The sequence below is a fragment of the Gymnogyps californianus genome, chromosome 3, assembly GCF_018139145.2.
Source record: "Gymnogyps californianus isolate 813 chromosome 3, ASM1813914v2, whole genome shotgun sequence".
NCBI lineage: Eukaryota > Metazoa > Chordata > Aves > Accipitriformes > Cathartidae > Gymnogyps > Gymnogyps californianus.
The window spans coordinates 54,770,315-54,789,337 of NC_059473.1; the positions used below are offsets into that span (position 1 = coordinate 54,770,315).

The 19,023-nt window shown below is 44.3% G+C and overlaps 1 protein-coding gene across 1 annotated transcript in view; it reads left to right on the plus strand.

The window, feature by feature from the left end:
• Positions 1-10,323: 10,323 nt before the first annotated feature.
• Positions 10,324-19,023, plus strand: part of SASH1 (SAM and SH3 domain containing 1) — a 576,339-nt gene continuing 567,639 nt past the window's right edge. The window contains exon 1 of the mRNA XM_050893069.1: positions 10,324-10,797. Within this exon, the coding sequence (XP_050749026.1) occupies positions 10,324-10,797 (474 nt within the window). The remainder of the gene's footprint in view (positions 10,798-19,023) is intronic.

Genomic DNA, 19,023 nt, shown 5'->3' on the forward strand with positions numbered 1-19,023 from the left:
ATTTCTAATTATACTGTTATATCAACTTTAGCAGAAATACGTGTGGTGTAAATGAATTCATATGATTGTGAGAACTTTTGTTTGTTAATTCCCTGATCTTATAATATTCTGCTAGTCTTGTATTTATCCATCTAAACAGTTAAAATCCCACAGATGCACCAGCCGTGACTGCCTGTGTCAGGAAGATACTGGGTATCAGCTGCAGGAAGACTGAAATCAACACTGACTTAATGAAGAGCCGGTGCCGCGCGTCGGTGTGGCAGTCGGCAGAGGCAAGGCGGGCGTGATGGGTCGGGCTCCTGTGACGCGTGATTGACTCTTGACATGCCAAGGAGTGGCGGAACGAGTCCCAGCCAGAAAAAAAGACCACACAAAAGGTGGGAGCTGGGATGCAGTGCTGTCTTTTGGGAGACCTAGTTGAATGACTGACAAAAATCTATTACGGAAAAAGGGGCGAGCATGACTAAAAGGTCTCACAGCGTTTATTCTGACAGGATGATTAATTTCTCATTACTCATTCAGAATGGGGCTGTCTGGGGGGAATTCAGGGAAATATTTGATTCTTTCAAACATTGATTATTTGGAGAAAAGCTTTTGCATAAATCCAAATACTTTATCCTGTCTTTGTTTTGAAATGGCACAGCGGGAGCTTTCTAATTTCTTGGTGGAGGTTCTTCAGAGTCTCAGCACTATCAGGACTCTTTATTTCAAAGCCAGGAGCCAAATCCTTAGCTGCTTCAGAGGGTCTAACTTACTTGGGCCATGCTGTACCCTTTCATGCCAGCTGGTTCCTTCTCCTCCTCCTCCTCTAGGACTATTGGTCCTGCTGATGGGTTGGGCTCAGGTCCATAAGAGGAAAAAACATGACTGCTTACCTGCAGTGCTGCTTGGCTCCAGGAATTTTTACCTGATAGCTACCTGGATAATAATCTTGACTTCTTCTTGCAAGGAAGCACTTTATGTTTGATGACCCTCATGAAATAGAATAAGTATTCGCTGCTTTACTCTTGCTGATTTCTACCTTGCATGGCTCCTGCTTTTATGCCTTGTGTCTCAAGTGCCGTTCAGGAAGCTCTGTGTGTTTATACCATCTACAGCAGCTGAGCTCAAGAGAGAAAGGGAAAGCTAGGATAGTGCTTTTGCCCTTCATGAAAACCATACATAGCAGTGGCCATGCTGAAGCAGACGAGAAGTCCCTCTAACTTAATATCCTGTCTAGGTAGCAGATGCCTGAGCGAAAAAAAGTATATGAACAGGGCAAACATTACAAGGAAATTTTCCAACTTAACTATTTTTGTTGGAGGTGCGGGGGGGAAGAATCAGATCAGGACATAGCAAGAGAAGGAGAAAACTGAAAGTGAAGAGTGTTAACAAAAAAGCCATTCAGCAGAGAAGTCATGAAGGCAAAGGGGAGGAATTGTGGAAATAGGAGATGATGAAAAACACAGTCCATGAGGCAGGTAGAGCTGCAGGAAATTGGTTGGGATAAGAGACATGGAGGAAGGACGGATGAATGGAGCAGTTAGAGAAAGCGCCCATGGAATAAGGGAACCGAGCATATGCCAGCGGGTAATAAGAACAGCCAGTCTCTACTGTCAGCTATGTACATAATAGAAAGGAGTTTAAGAACACAGTTTTAATGCTTATGTACTTAAGAGAATCTGGGTTTTGAGTAATTTTGAAAATTTCATTATTTTCTATCTATCTTCCCCTAAATACCTTATAGATCTGGGCCTTTGCCTGTATGCCGCTGAAGAGAGGCTGAGTAAAAACAAACATGGGAGAAACTAGGACCTGGCTGTCAGACATCAGCTTTTCTGATAGCTCTGTATAACGAATGGGTGACACTGCTCCAGGAGTGCACAGAAGCCTCAGCTGTTCTGAACTGAATGGCAGGGTTTTTTTCCTAATTTCCCCTGGGCTCAGGATACTACCTTGTGGTCCTAGGACATTGGAAGACCCTTTCGGAATGGAGAGGATAATTTCTGAAGGCTTGAAGGATTCTCCCCTTCCCTGACATACACTTTCTGTCCCACAGTAATTACAGCTGGTAATTACAGCTAGTGCCACAACTTTTAGGGCAAGCTGCACAGGCTAGTTAGAAATGATGGATCCATTTTTGCCCATTTTATTAAATCCTTTTTTTTTTATTCCTCCACAAAATGCTTTGGTGTCCTGGAAACCTGGTGCCTGATGTTTGCAGATTTTCATGATGTATTTGTTTAAGACATGTGACTATGCTGACTGTAAGTGAGTTCAATTTTATTAGGCAGTAGCTGTGTGCTCTAAATTCAATTTCTCACTAAAAAAAAAAAAAACCAACAACTTGAAAGCTGCAAAAAGATTGTTGTTTCATGGTTTGTGCATGTGTCTGATGAAGAAGATCTTCTTGATGAAGAGGAGTATGTGGAAGTTCATAGAAAAAAGGAAACAGAAGCTCACAGTAAATGTCCAAGTGAGCAAAGCTTTCAGCTTTTTGTTCATTATGGTTCCAAGATGGTACCACATGGAAGTGCTAGATTGTAAATTGTGAGGATGTAAATATTCATTAGTTTTCTACCCCCTGTGCTGATATTCAGCTGGTATTTCTAGGGATTTCCACAACTTAAGTAGTAGCAAGAACACTACTATTAGTAATAATTTAGGATTTCTTCTTATATTTACCTGCAATAAATAGTTCATTTAAACAGCATTCAGTGTGAATCAAAATGTTTTGAGTACAGGTAAATTTCAACCACATGCACACCACATTGGCGTTATCTTCTGGCTCAAAGCCGATAGAGTTGGTCAGTGTTTTAAGTTTGTAAAGACAAACCCACCCTGAATTATTGTCGGGAACCATTTCTTTATGAAAACAGATGTCTGTCAGCAGCTGGTAAAATAGCAGTCACAATATATTTCTAGGGATAAAGTGTATTTTTGTTTTGTTTTAGGACAATTTTGTTTTCTTTCAGGATAGAGTCTTTGCCACGAAAGGCCAAGAAGGTAGTACTTGTGCAAGCCCATTTTACCTTCTTATTGACAGTGACATACAAAAAAAAATGTTAGCGGTTGACTGATTAATAGAGAATTGGCTAGTCCGTGGAAGAAGTTTAGCTCTTATACTTTCTCCTTCTATTACTGAGGAAAAAAAGCCTAAATTTTTAGACTGAATTCTGGTTACAGAACTTGGTCTGAGGAAAACAGCAGCCTTGATTTGGATATTTATTCCCATTTCTATTCAATTTCCTTCTCTATTGCATTCAGAAAGTGATCTTCTAGTTATCACAGACTTGATCTTAAATTAATGCCTGTAAATTTTTATGGGAAAGGACCGTCACAGTAAATAAAGTGGCTGCTCTGTTTCAAATGCACTCTCAAATCCAAAATAATTTTATCTTCATGACAGAGAAAAATGCATGTTTCATCAGCTACATACTTTTACATTCCCAGTTAGATAGTCTCAGTGAGCATTAAATGATTACAAACATAGTGAGTAAATTTAGAGCAGGGGGTCATGTTTTTGTGTATTTTAAAGTTTCCTTTAAAATTAAAATATTGCTTTGTTTATATAAAGTACTGATAAATTTGTTTTTGTAAACAATTCTATTTTTACACTTAAATTTCATATAAATTCCTTATTGCAATGTTCTCATTAGTCTCCTTTTTTCTTTTTTCTTTTCTGTGCTAGAGCTTTTGCTTAAATAACCCTTCATACCTTACAAACAGCATCTTTTCAAATTTTTGTCTGCTGACAAAATATGAGGAGAGGCTAGGAAAACTTGGTTTGTTTAGCCTAGAGATGAGAAGGCAAAGGGAACCAAACTGCAGTCTTTCACTATCTATGGGGAAAGCTATAGAGAAGACAGAGCCAAACCCTTCTTAGAAATGCTCAGCAAAAGGACATGAGACAAAGGTCACAATTGCATTGACTAGACAGGAGGAAGAAATTCTTCATGGTGAGAGTGGATCAGTGCTGGAAGAGACGACCCAGAGAGGCTGGGGAACCTCCATCCCTGCAGATTTTCAGAAGTCAACGGGGCAAACCCATCTGCAACCTGATCTGAGTTTGCACTTAGCCCAGCTCTGAGTGGGGTATGGGGCTGGGTGACCCCCAGGGGTCCTTTCCAACCTAAATTTTCCTAATCTTCTATGAAAAAGTACTTAAAATACTGGTCATCTGATTTTTTAATGAGGAAAAGTCAATCTCCAGAATACTTAACAGCCAGTACTATTCATTAGAGTTAGTACAGCTCATGGGAGTTGACGTGATGTGTACCAATTTTTGAAGTTCTAAGCTTTATACATAAGCTTATTTCTCTGCAGAGTTTACATGAGCAAATCCTCCTTTAGCTGCTGAGTTTTGTTGCTATATATTCTTTAGGATTGACACTTTAGATAAGACATGGGATATTTTCAAACCTTCTCTCACCATCATCATTATTTTCCTCTGGATTCTTTGCCAATGCACTCCAGGTACAGTCAAATAATTGCAACATTTTACACGGAAGTGTAAATAGCTCTGTTTACCTGAACATGCCTGAACATGAACACGTTCATTACCATGAACAATACCTGAACAAGCCTGGTTCTGCAAATATTTGCCGTCATGTATGAGCAGTTCCATTTGTTCTAGTGAATTATTCACCTTGTGCGCTAGTGGAAACTCTAGAACAGTATTTGAGAATCTCCTTCTGTTGTTTTAGAAAAGTACAGAAGTATTAGCCTGCACTCATTCATTGCACATTATTCATTGCAACATAATTATATGGTACTCCCTCACTCAGTGTGTGAATCTGAGTTTCCTTCTCTAGCTGAACAACTTCACAAATATCTTAACGGAATTGTATTCACTTCAGAGTCTTCCTCGCATTCATGCACTATGTGATTACTCTTCTAAGTATTTGTGTTCTTGTCTGGCTTTGTTTCAACTATCAAATTCATCAGTGCATGGTTCAAAACACTAAAAAGTATTTCGGTATCCAGAGCAAAGGCCCACACTGCTTCCTGAATGTGTCACAAATCGAGTAAGTCTTGATAAAGGTAGAAAAAATAAACAGCTCTAAGGATTCCTGAATATATTTTGTATCTAGGTGTAAGTTAGCGTTCAGGTACATTTCTATTTACCTCATCCCAAGCAAAATGACTATATACAACATTTCATGGTATAGAAAATGCATGACCATAGCTTTGCAAAATCTGTCATATATTATTGTCAGATAATGTAATCCAATAGATAATCATATATTTTCATAGAACACCCTTCAGAACAGAAGTTCAAGGATGAAACTTTTTCCTTCCTTGGTACGCTGCATAAATGTAGGGTGCCCTCTGTTTAAAGGATACCTAAATCAACGATTCAGTTAAAATATCCTTTACATTTGCTAAGCAAATCTGTCATTGCTATGCTGTATCCTTTTTGGCAATATCAATCACATTTATGTTGTATTACATGAACAATATAGTCTGACATGGTGAAACCTGCCAGGAATCTCAGTTTTTCCTCACAGTGGGCCTGCAAAGCTTACAGAGCAGAAAAAAGTCCTTAGGAAAAATAGTATTTTTTTCTGCCACGTATCTCATCTGGACTTGGTTCTTCTGAATACAAGTTAGAAATAACTTTTATCCATTTTGCTGGAAGCTACACTTAAATGCAAAAATCTGGTCCTTACCCTCCACTACCAAACTGCTTACATGTAAAAACTCTACCAGCAACTTCAGAGCAAACATTTCTGTACTTGCTCTCCATATGTGTGTATGTATATCGTGGCTGCAACATAGCAATCCTGTATCGTTGGTGCGACTTCTAATACATCTTCCCACCTTTATTATCTGCTGAATTTGAAAAAGAAAGTCAAGACTGAATTTGGAAATGTTGGAGACAATCCAGTACTACTGAGCACTTCAGAAATTAAGCCCATTGTGTCAAATATTCAATAGCCCACGCAATTCAAATAAATTCCAATCAAACTGTGGATTGATTAACTTAAGCTCAGATAAATTTGGAAAGAAGTGGTCTTTATTTGAATGACAAAGTATGGAAAGCGGGGAGAAGTATCCTTTTCTCACCTGTTTATAACAGGTAAGAAAATATTCTTTATTACATGCTGCGTGTCTCTCCTAGGACAACGCAGTTCAGGTTTCCTCTGGGAGGCTCACCCTTTCTTACGTTGTCCATTGGCAAGGTCAGAGACAACAGACCGTTCCACAGCCTGTGCACGGCCTTAGGTAATCCTAGAAAAGAGGATGATTATTTGCATGATGAGAGCAGGGTATGATACTAGATGAAGGAAGCCAGGATGTGTGGCGCTAATATATTTACTTTTTAACTCATCATAGTTCGTTGTTCTGTTTATCCTGGAACTTGAAGGCAGACTTACCTGTTCGTGTTTTATCTCACCCATATTAGTTGTCTGCTTGTGCTCCTTTGATTTACAAATTGCTCATGCTCCAGCTCTTTGTTTAGGCGCAACCTATTTCCAGCGTATGTCAGGAAATTCTATGCATTCAGGGAAAGCTTCTCCCATCTTCAACATATAAACACCTTAATTAGTATGTGTATATAACACAAGTATAAATAGTGTACTGCAGAGATAAGCTAAATTTAAGGTGAAATACAGTGTCTGTATTCCACCACTGAAATTAATCTACAACTACTGTAAGAAATACTGTTCAGAGTGATACTACCCTATTGATTTAATAGTTCTGTAGATATAATACGCATGATAGGTGGGGCCTTACAATCAGCAAGCACATTCTTAGGTTTCAGCTGCATTGAAACCACAGTTCAATGCCTCAGAAATTAACTTTTTTGCATTTAATAATTTTTAATAATAACTTTGCACTTAATAAAAAGCACATAAAGGAGGTTTTCAAACTAAGTTTGCTGTTATCACTCAAAACATGCCTCCATTTCCTGCTCCGCCACTCTGTGACCTTCCTCCTTTTTCACTCTCAGGTTCGCTTCCCAACATATTGACTACCCCTCCCAATTTGGTATCGTCTGGGAACTTCCTGAGGATACACTCCATCTTGTCACTGAGAGCATCAGTAAAGATGTTGCACAGTGCTGGCCCCAGTATCAGCCCCTGAGGAACACCCCTTCTAAATACCTACCCAAACTTCATGTAAGTCTTCACAAAGACTTGCCCCAAAGTTTTCCCAGGGACTGATGTGAGGTGGACCGGTCCTTTGTTCCCTGGACTTCTGATTGTCTTTTTTAAAGGTGGACATAATATTTCCTTTTTAGTTGTTGTTTATTTCTGTATTTCAAAGTCACGTAAGACTTTGCTGTATTTGCTACCAGGTGAACTCATTTTGTGAAACTAAAATCAATGCCAAACACAACCAGGGAGAGTTTCACAATGTTGTAACCTGGTGCCAAACTCCACGCTCCCATGGGGATGCACCACTTCTCCTCCTGCCATCCCATCAGAAGCTAAGGATCCTACCCTTTTACAGGTGGGAGACCTGCAGTTTACCAAGCACATCTGAATCATCACATTTGCAATACCTTAAAAGCCTTCCAAGACCCTTCCAAAATACACACATAAAAATGATATAATTCTGTATGTACTGTCAATAAGCCCGATGATTACAGGCTGTACCAGTCGGTTTTTCCTGTCTATCTCTCACACCATCAATTCCAGCTCCAGTTCCCAGAACCTCCTTGCTAATTTCTCTGGCGTTGTCTGTCTTTCACCAGGTCTGTGAAGAGAAGATAATTGCCGCTTCAATCTCTGTCTCTGGCCTGAGAAGAAGATTTGAAATATTATGTGGCCTGGAAGGAAAACAAGATACAGAAAAAGAAGAGAGATGGAAGGATATTTTAAAAGGAATAAGAAGGATATTTTAAAAGGAATAAAATGCTGTTCCTCCCTTTCTCCCCTTTTAACACATGAATCTCTGATCTCTAGGCTTTACACCCAGAGGCTGCATTTTAACCACGTGTAAGTATCTATCTAACCTTTTCAAAACACCTTGCAACGTAATGCTTTTTGTGAGAATGCTGCTATGCTACGTAATCCTGTGGTGAACCACCATGAAGTCCCGAGGACAAATGTGGGCCTATCTGCTAAAAAAGGTCCGTCAGGAAACCTGTTACAAATAAACCCCACCAAATTACAAAAGGGAGTGTGTCCCTCCTCCGGCACCCCTGTGCTGCGGGGAGGCAGGGTGGGTGCCCCCACCATCGGTCCCCAGCTCCCCCTCAGCCCAAGCAGGGCTGTCCCTGCCCCTGCCCCTGCGCCTGCCCGTGCCCTTGCCCCTTCTGACGGGACCCGACAGGCAGGGCCAGCCCGAGATGCTCTGACTCCCTCAGCACCCCGCGCATCGGGGCTGAAGGGTCTGCTGAGGGAGAGGGATTCGCATAAGAAAACAAGTCTCAACCTGTTTTAAATTAAAATGGCAGCGGGGTCCACGCCTCACCCCCCTGGGGGTCGGCAAGGGGAGCGGGGAGACCCGGCCGCCCCGGCCCCGCCGCTCGCCGGGCCGGGTGGGGCGGCGGGGCCGGGCCGGGCCGGGCCGGGCCGGGCGGCGCTTTCCGCGGCGGCCTGGCGGGGGCGCTGCGAGCCCGGCGTTGCGGGGCGAGCGCGGCGGGCAGCGTGCGGCGCCTCCGCCGGCCCCGGGCAGCCCGCGGCGGCGGGTGGGAGAGCGGGGCCAGCGCCTCCCGCCTTCCCTCACCGCTTCCCGGAGACGCGGGGGGACGCTCGCCCCCGCCGACAGCCCCGCTCTGCCCCCCCCCAAGGGTCGCCCTTCAGCCGCGAAGGGGCCTCGGGTGCCCCCGCGGGGGAGCCGCCGCCGCCGTCGGTCCGGCTGTCGCAAGGTTGCTGGAGGGCAGCTCCCCGGGCCGTGTCCCCTCGGCGCGGTGCCTCTCCCTTGCCGGGGGGAACGGGGACGGGCAAGCCCGCCGGATAGCTTGCGGAGCGGAGGCAGCCCCCCGCCGCTGCCCGGCCGGGCTGCCTTACCCCCGGCCGGCCGCACGCCGCCTCCCCGCGCCCCCGGCGGGTCGGGCAGGGGGGCGGCCGGCGGCAGAGGCCGCGGGCCGCCAGCGGGGAAAGTTGAAAAGGCCTTGGGGAGAGCCGGGGCAGGGGGCTGGCAGCGGGGTGACGGGCGCGGAGGAGGAGCGGGGAGAAGCCGCACCGGAGCACCGGGAGGAGCCGGAGGAAATCTGCTGGCGGCGCGTCAGGCGCCTCGGGGGTAGGGGAGGAAGGAGGACCCGGGAGGGGAGCACCGCTCCGGGGTAGCGCTGCCAGGGAGGGGAAAGCACCGCCACCAGTCGGGGGAGCCGGGGGGGAGCGCCAGTGACCTGTCGCAGATCAGCTCATCCGCCGCCAAGCCGCCGCCGCCGCCGCCGGGGGATGCACGGAGCGCCGGCTGCCCGCACGGCCCCGCCGCCGCCGCCGCCTCCCGAGGGCGGCTGCGGGCAGCGGCGGGAGGGCCGGCAGGGATAAGGGAAAGCGGGGAAAGTTGTGCGCGCCGGGCGCAGGGCTGCGTGCCCCGGAGGGGCAGGAGGGCACCGCCGGCATCAGCGCGGAGAAAGTGGGGTTGGAAAGCAGTTTCTGGGCTCGCTGCCGGCGAAGCGCATTTAACCATCATCCCAGGGATGAAGGGGAACTGGGAAAGTAACTCGGAAAAGTGAGTGGGATTCTTATCTTTTTTTTTTTTCTTCCTTCTTTTTTCCTGCTAATCCGAAAGGACCCGTTTAAAAGGAAAGCAAAAGCCGCCGTGTGCACCCGCTGCCGGGAGAGGTACGGGAGAGGAGGGCACTGCACACTGGCACCCCTGCCTGTGCTGGGCGAGGGTGCGGGATCCTGCGCTCGGTTTTCCCCCAACATGATCGTGTACCAAAGCAGCTACACATAGTAAACAGATTCATCATGCGACAGAGCGCAGGAAGGTGAGACAGAAGCAGAAACAGAAACTAACACTGAAAGGAAGAGGGAAAAAAAAGACAGCGACTGCGAATTACTTCCAGAGAAAGTGGGTGGATGTTGTGCAGCAGCGACTTGGGATTTTAGGGGATGCACCCTTACATTTTGCTTCTCTGTAGTCCGAGCCTCCCCTCTCCGGTGGCAGAAAGCGGCTGTACTTGGTGGTAGGAAAACAGGAGGAGGAATAAACAGGAGGGGTTCGTTCAGCAGTGCTTGCGATGCCCTACTGATCTGCTTTAAGGATTTTTTTTTTTTTTTTCCTGGTGGATGTTGATTTCCTGACCTTGATTTTGAGACCTTTTAGTCGCATCGCAGTTTTTGTTTTGTGTTTTTATTTCCTTTGGCGAGGAGTGGAAAGGGGGAGGCTGGCTTCGGTGCTGAAAGTTGCAGTCATCATTATTTTGGAGCCAGCATGTGCACCAACATAGTCTACGAGTGGCTGAAGACCCTGCAGCTCCCCCAGTACGCGGAGTCCTTCGTCGATAATGGCTACGACGACCTGGAGGTCTGCAAGCAGATCGGGGACCCGGACCTGGATGCCATCGGCGTTGCCGTGCCCCACCACCGGCGCCGGATCCACGAAGCCGTGCGGCGGCTGAAGGAGGCGGACGAGACGGCGGCGGGGCTGTACTTCACCCTGGAGCCGCAGCCGCCGCCGCCGCCGCCGCGGCCGGCGCCCCCCGCCGCCGGGCGCTGCCCCCGCCGGGTGGCGGGGCAGGAGGAGGCCCGGCGGGGGGCGGCCCCCCGACACCGCCCCGGCGGGGGGCGGCCGGCGGCCGGCGGCGGGGGGCTGGCCGCCTACCCCAGGCTGAAGCTGAAGATCATGATCCGGGACAAGCTCATCCGCGACGGCATCAACCTGAGTAAACCCCCCTACTCCAACAAGGTAAGAGGGGTCCCCGCCGGCCGCTGCCCCCAGGAGGGGCCCTGGCTCCCAGGGGTGGTGGGGCAGTGGTGGCAGCCGGACGAGCCCTCCCGCAGGCAGCGGTTGGGTGGCATCCAGCTGGAGATGAGGGGGTCTGGCAGGGCCCGGTCCCACCTCTGCCGTGCGCTGGCGCCGAGTGGCTCCAGCTGTGCCGCTGGCATTTTCGGAGGGAAACGTGGTCAGGACTTAGCACCAGCCAGGTGTGAAGAGGAGCGGACCCAACACAGGTCAGGTCCACCAACGCTTGTTGGCCTGATGTGAACTTACAGGGTGGTGCAGCAGTGCGCTGCGTTTTGGTTTTGCCTCTTTTTTTTCATTAACCGGTTCTTTTAGTCCAGTCTAGTTTGAGGCGTGAAGGCAGATATTGACAGGACGGTCTTAATGGTTTGGGGTTTTGTTTGTTTATTTTTCTTTTCTGTGACACTTTTCCATTGTGTTGGAGAGTGATGGCTTCTCTCATCTTTTGTTAAAGGTCATATTTTAGTGTCAGTTTCTGTTGCCGAAATGGCTCGTGAAGCAAGTGGTAATCTGGCCGGGGAACAACTCTGTCTGTTGCCTGGATTTATTTACTGGAGGATAGTAGTGACTGGTGAATGTCAAAACTATTCATCAGCCGCTCCAGCACAGGTCGTTCTATCTCCAGGACACACGGTCTGCTGAAAGGCCAGAAAAGTGCAGGTCTTGGAAGAGTACATTCCAGTTTGATGAAACCCCAATATTTACCTAATTCTTATCTCTTGAAAAGGTTAAAACGTAAGATTAATGTGGTTTGGAAGATAGAAATTGTTTTGTCTGAACTTTTCTGTAGGTTTCCTGCTGAAAACATCATATGCAGAATGAATGAAACGATAGAATTAAATGGATAATACCATGGAGGAGAAAATGATTTGTGAAAGAAAATAAGGCATTATAATGCATGGTTGCTTCAGAGTTCAGAATGAAGTGCTTCAAAGGTGTTTGATGGCCCAAGTTGCCTGTTTTTTCTTTAATGATGTGAAGTCTGGTTTTTCAGAAGGACTAAGCAGCTGCAGTTGACCTTCAACTTGTGGGTACTTTTTACCTCTGAAAAGCTTATGAAGGTATGGAAGCAAGGTGATGGGGAAGTCTGCAGGTCTGCATTTACAGAAATGTGAGGAATTAAAACAGAATGAGTTACCTACTGTAGGGAACCTGGGTGTGAGGATAATGAGTAAAATTCAACTTGGATAACAATGTGGAAGTGCAAATAATAAGACTGATAGGACAGTAAGTTTCAGGACTCCAATTTTTTAATGGCTTGGTGATAGAGAGCCACTAGTCACTTCTCAAGTAGAGCACAGTTGACTGGTCTGAGATATTTATTTGTTCTCTTTTCCTGAAACATCTGGCTGATGACATTGTCAGAGACAGTGTATCAAATCTGATAGGACAGTAGCCAAATCTAACAAAACATCCATGAACATCTAGGCTAACTACAGCATCTTCCAAAAGTTACTGTATCATTTTGGAGAGATTTTTTTTTTCCCTCCCTTTGAAGTGATACATCAGTGGACTGACACCCTTCTGAAATTAACCATTACATGTCTTATATAAAAGAACTTCTATGGAAGTTCTGCCTTATCAGTGCAGCTGCAGCACATTACCCACCTCCATAGCTACGTTTCACTTCTTCCTTTTGATTTTGTGTATGTTCATAGTCACCAATTCCGTCTTACCAAGCGGATCCTCTACCTTCTTTCTTCTATACCTCCTCCTTAGGAATTGTAAAATTTCTAAGACGCCAGCGTATGACATCAAGGAAATTCAAATCTTTGGCGTTGATTTCTTCTCTAGCTCACCTTATTTTAATTTGATGGGTCTGATAATAGTGTGGATTAACTGTCAGGGCAAGCTCATCTTACACAGCAAGCGTCACTCAGCTTTAATTGGTTTAAATCTAAATGCAATATTTTGAAATAGAAAGAGGAACCAAACTTACTTTCCTAGTTTTATTTCAGCCTGTGGTGTCAATGTATTTGTTTTGGATGATAAATGCATATAACATCATTTTTTTACAGTAATACAAAAAACTTTCTCCATCTCCTCAGTGTGAATCACTTCACATCGTAGCATGTTGTAAGAAACCATAAAGCTGGCAAGATTTGAGTCTCTGTTGCTCAACATGTGCTATTCTGAATGCCACCCACTGTAGCAATCCATCTCCAAAATGGCTTAAAGGCAATAGCAAAAGATCACGTCACTGTACGTTATTCATTGGATGTTGTTTAGAGCAAGAAAAATGAAATACTGCATTCTTTCATTTGGGAAAGAGCCATATTATAACAGTGTCTCTTTTTAAAAAAAAACCCACGACAAACTTTAGAAAATTGTGGATATAATTTAAGCAACCTGTGTTACACTTTTTATATAGAATATGCAGTGTACAGACTTCTGCATGTCAAAAGAAACTGCATGTATTCTCTGCTGTGCACAGGATTAAAGAATCAGCTTGAGGTTTGTGTCAAGTTTTTTGTATACATTTATCACACGTCCATCTACAGATGGTCATGTGGATATTCTGGAGCAGGGCACTAGACACTGACCTATTTGACATCTATTTGCATTTCTGGTGCTGCTGAGCTGCTAACTAGCCTTCTGCTTCCCTCCATGGTTTACATGGAGAATGCCATCATCTTTTCCTCTTAATATCTATGAATGGAAAATAGTATCTATGAATGGAGGAACATGCTGGGGTGCGTGTGTGTATGTATGCATGTATGTATATGCATTTTACTTGTTTCCTGAAGAATACTTCATGTGTTCAGTTATGTAGTTCTCAGACAATTTTGGAGTTTTATTTGAAAACGTCCCTGAGAACTGGAAGTGCTGCTCCTCTGTCTTGTTTATAGCCTTTTGCTAGCTGCCTGAGCTGTAGATGTGTCAAAAGATCAAAAATGAGTATTGGATGTGGCTGTGGAGATGTTAAAAGCATCCTTTTGCTGTCCTTCCAGTGTTGTTGCTGTACTTTCAGATGAAGGGTGAAACAACAGAGAGGGAAGGATAGAAATGCACTGGCATGGTAAATTTTAGTTTAACTGAGTTTGATTACAGTCAGCAGAAATGACTAACAACTACTTAGCAGAGCTTAATATAAATCTCTTAAAGACGTGCAAACTTTGAATTGAAGCCATGTGTGCGGGCGACTTTAGACACTGAGAATTATCACAAGCCGTCTCGATTATTTCCATGGAGAATTAGAACAAGGCCTCACCTCCTCAAATTGCATCTTATATATTTTTCAGGTATAAACCAAGGAATATAACTGTAACTGAGGAGAGCTCTACAGAAGTCAGATTTTGTTCCATGTTGGTAATGCTCCTTAATACTAAAAGCCTTCTGTTCTAGTTTCACGCCTGCTGTTGCTGGCTGATAGCCTTAGAAGTTTCATATATCTAAGAAACTTCTTGTGGAGGTGGTGGGCTTGAATGCCCTTCAAACAAGAACCTGTGGTACCTCTCTGAGTCAAGTGAAACATCTGTGTCATCTCAAAACATCTAGCTGCTTTAAAAAAGTATCCTTGATGGTTGTAATTCTGTCCTTAATTAGGAACTCAATTATGCCCAGTGTAGGAATAGCATTAATATTTTTTTGCCATGTAGAAGTTTTGGGGGATGAACTGATGGCAGAAGGACACCAAAATGAGCAGTCCCCCTGGGTTGCAGTGAAGATGAACGAAGGAAAGCGCAGCACTGACCTGAACCAGCCGGATCAGAGGAAGCACAGCGTTTACCTCCATATGGAGACACTTCTTGCCTTGGAGGGCTTGTTGCAAAACAGATTATGTCCATGCTGGGTTTCAGCAGGAGTAATGTCACTAAATGTCACTGTGGTAGGGAAAGCAGAGGAGCACCAATTTTGTCGACATAAAGACAAGTAGGGTACCTCATTGTGGAACATGCCAAGAGAAATTAAGTAGTCTATTTATCTCGAATATAGATTAAGTGACATTTAATAGTTTACTGGAATTCCATTACGGTTTCTAATTGAAATAAATGGCCTGACTTGTTTCTTGAGGAACTTTATTCAATTTTTCATCTGCAGAGAATTGCAAATACATTAAAAATCACTAAAAACATACATGCATTTAAAGCTCCCACACCAATTAAGAAGATTTGCTTAGCCTCAGTAAAGTTATACTCATGTAGATTTCAATATTTATTAGAGAGAATAAAACTGTAGTGTGACATATGTATGTGTACGTGACCTCATTGTCACTCACTGTGCTGTTCATGATTATCAGCGTGCTTGGAAGACAAACACTAAAAATTCAGCTGCGTTTGAGGTCATAATCTCAAGAGTTCAAGTAGATGCAGAAAAGCAAGAAATCAGATCCAAGTGAGTATCTGCTTAAACACCCAACCACATTTTTTTAAGTTCTGTGCTGATGATATAGCACAGATTTGTGGTTCTGATTAAATCTTTGTTTAATCCTTGCCACTACAAAATGAGGAATATTTCACATAAGTTAAATGTTAAGAGGTAAAGATGCCAGCAATGCTGCTTTGAAATACACTGGTTCAAGCTGCGTCTGGGGCTGGATAATGTAGTCAGTGCTTTAGACAGCTACAGAAGTGAATTCAGTGAATTAAAAATACTGTGCTTTGAAGAAATGGCAACACTCACCCATACTAGAATTAAACATGAACCTTTTTCTAAAGACCTGGCTGCTTTGGAATAACTGCATCAACTCTGATTAGCAGAGCATTCTCAAATATGCCTTGGGGAAAGCTGCCTATTGACAAAAGTACTAGTGCATTAAGTAGTAACAATATTTTTATGGCAATAAATTAGCAAAGCTACAGGCAATGTTCAGGAAGTGAAAAGGTATTTTATATAAGAAACCACTGAATTTGCCTTTGACTTCATAACTCTGCTTTCTTTTAAAGAAAATATAGCACCTCATATATTGGGCAGTTGTTTCAAAGTCCCGGTTTATTGAACTTACAGAAAACAAACTGGAAAACATCTTCTTCCAATCAGACCATTAAGGCAAAATGTTGCAGAATATGAATAATACAGTACTGTGCCGTATTTGCATTTGAATTGTTCCTGAATATTTTAAAGTGTATTCAATCTCCTCTGAAAATGTTGAATGTAAATTTTCCTGGGTTTCATTCTCTCTCAGTTTTGAGGGGAGGAAGATCCCATTAGGGTCTATTAAAGGTGGAGTCCTGAGAGAGGGTAGTATCAACTTCACAGCCTTCTCGCCCCCTTTCTACGATCGCGTTCAGTGTATTTTCTCAGCTCTGGTCACGGTGGGGCCTGGCAGAGGAGAAGGGGAGCGTGTGGCTCCCAGCTCCGAGGAACTGTGTGGGGCTGAGCAGCCTGCCGCTGCGAGCAGCAGCAGCTGCCCTGTGAGGGGGATCCTTCCTTTGTCCTCCACACGGCTCTAAGTTTGAACGAAAAGCTAAACTTACAAACTTACAGGTCCCTGGCAAAAGAGAAATGCCTGGCCTCTTGTAGTTCCCTGAAGGCTTTTTCTTCCCCCAAAGGACATGATTCAGCCAGACCTCTGTGGTGCAAAGCAGAACTGAATTTTCTCACATAATGTGGGGTTTTGTGTGCATACTGAACCTCAACAGGGACACCACCAGTGATGTGGCAAAAGTCTGACTACCAGTTTTACTCCCGCACACCGATAAACCTGTCTTGTTTTAAATAAGTTTGGTGATCATAAGTCTTTCTGAGGAGAAAACACATTTTAAGGAAAATATTTCTGTTGATATCCCCACCCCCAGAGCTTATGCCTCCGCCGTATGTAGGATGATGAAGCCCATACACAAAACCATGTGTGAGGAATACCAAAGAAACCAGGATAATTTCTCACCAATGAAGTAATCTTGTGAACCATGTTTCTAGTTTTGTTTATGACCAGTATCACTGTCTCACGTATACCATAATATATAGGGCAGCTGTGTCCCTGATTTCAGATGTGAAATTGAAGAATTTGCCTGAAGTCATGAAAAATTTTAGACAGATGAAGCATTGAGACCCACTACTGCAGCATCTTTGTCCGTTGCCTTATGATTAAGAGTGAACTTCCTTACGTGTGAGTAACAGAAAAGCGATCAAGGAATAACCAGTAACTTGGCTACATGGCAATTACTTACGCCTGTTAATTTTGCCTGTTAGTTATACCCTGTGTGCATATGTCGTTATCAAGAGTCCCTGTCCACTAAGGTATGAAGAGTCATATGTATAATCATCTGAAACATACTAACAGCTATTACAGAATTTTTGAGAAGTGCAGCAGAGGGGTTTGGAGTGATAGGAATATTGTTATTGCAGATTAGGAATGAATTTATTATATCACTTACAGGAGCTCACTTACTGGTTTGAGACTATTCCAAAGCAGGAGAGGATGGAATGAGTTAAGACTAGATCAGTAGGTTCAACTTTTAAATTTCTTGCTTTGTCAGTTTGGATAAGCCCCTTTGCTTGGTGTTTGACAAAGCTATCTGGTTCAATCTCTTTGTCTAGGCTAATATGACATCCCATATTGATGTGCTTATCTTGACAAATGTGGTGGCTTGTACACGCTGCAGCAATCGTCGTTTATTAAAAGAGCACGGCGGCGCTATGTTTAGCACTGCCACATTATTTTGGGACCGGCTGTGCAGCAGGAAGGGGAGAATTGGGTGAACTTTCCCTGACACTGGCAGTCTGCGAGCCGAGCTGGCCCAAAACCGTCTCCAGTGACTCATCCAGCCTCTTCAGTTTGTTACTTGCAGATAGTAAAAAACTTTTCTTACGATTTTGCAAAACAAAGAGAAGTGGTGTGTCACATGAAACACAAGTAGAAGGGCCTTCAAATCGTATCTCGTCCTGTTTCTCACAAACTCAGCAGGATGTGAATGACAGTAACGCATGCCTCTCACGGGAGCCTTGCTCCTCCGGTTGGTCTCATTCCCAGTGAAGTCAGTGGGGGTTTTGCCAGTGATTTCATTTGATGCTGGGTTTGGCATAAAGTGTTCGAATTTAAATCGGCTAACAAGCACATCCTTACCGACTGTAATTGTTGTGGTGGGTGAGAACAGGATAGCGTGAGATGAGAATGATAAATACAGCAGTAGCATGCAAAAAAAAGAAATCAGAACTTTTCAGAGCTTTGAATATCACCATTAGCAGCTTGAACAGCAGCAAGACAGACTTCTGTACATAGATCTTGCAGGTTTGTGCTAGAATAAATGTTTGGTAAATATTCTCTGAAATCTCCACTAACGTATACTGGCTGGAATCAAGTACACATAGTTGTTTACAGCTGTCCTCTCAGTAACTTAAAATCAGGGAGAAATGGCAATAATATATAGCAAATAAAACTTACAGCTGGGTACAAATGTATGTCTTCCACAAGTTCTTTTTTCCCCCAAGAATAATTGCGTTGATTTTGAGGATCCACACCCTGAAGCAGGGATGTGGTGTTATCACTGCATATGATGTCAGTTGGAACTTTAGGGGGAAATTAAGTCCAGTTCTGATGTCTGTGCCTCAGAAACCACATGGTAAATTTGGTGTGGTTAAGAAAAGAGTTAAAAAGCTGGAAAAAAACTTGCCTTCCAGTCAGGGACTAAGAAAAGCTTGTACTGTTTTTTTCCCAGAGTTAGTTAAGTGGCCACTTGGCCATGCTCTCACATGCATGGAAGGAAATATTTTTATTAGCAGAAAAAGGCATTGAGAACTTCAGTGGCTGAGAGCTGGAGCTAGGCTATTCATGCTGTGAAGAAGGCCAAAAGCCAGTATAAACCGAAAACTTAATAAGTCAATATTCCATAGAGAAAAAAAAAAACCTCAAAACCCAGAACTAGGGCTGGGCGCCAGTTCTGCATCAGTGCCCTGGGTTTGTGGATAGAGATGTTTGCTGGGAGTGACTCTTCTGCACTAGCAAGCTCCTGTCCCTTGGGCTCCACATCTCCCAGCCCTGCTGTCCCAGAGCCCTCTGTGTACTCCAGAGCTACCCATTCCCTGACTTCTCCTAAATCATCTCCCCTAAGTCTGCCTCAAGGCGCACTGTCTTCTTCCCTAAGAGCAATCTCTTTCCCACCCAAGAAAGGACATTTTTTGCCTTTTAGGTCTCCCTAACCTTTTTCTCCCGAATCTACATTCACTCAACAAAGCTGAGGAGTGTTAACCATGATCTGTTTGGGTGGAAAGACAGAATTGATGCAGCGA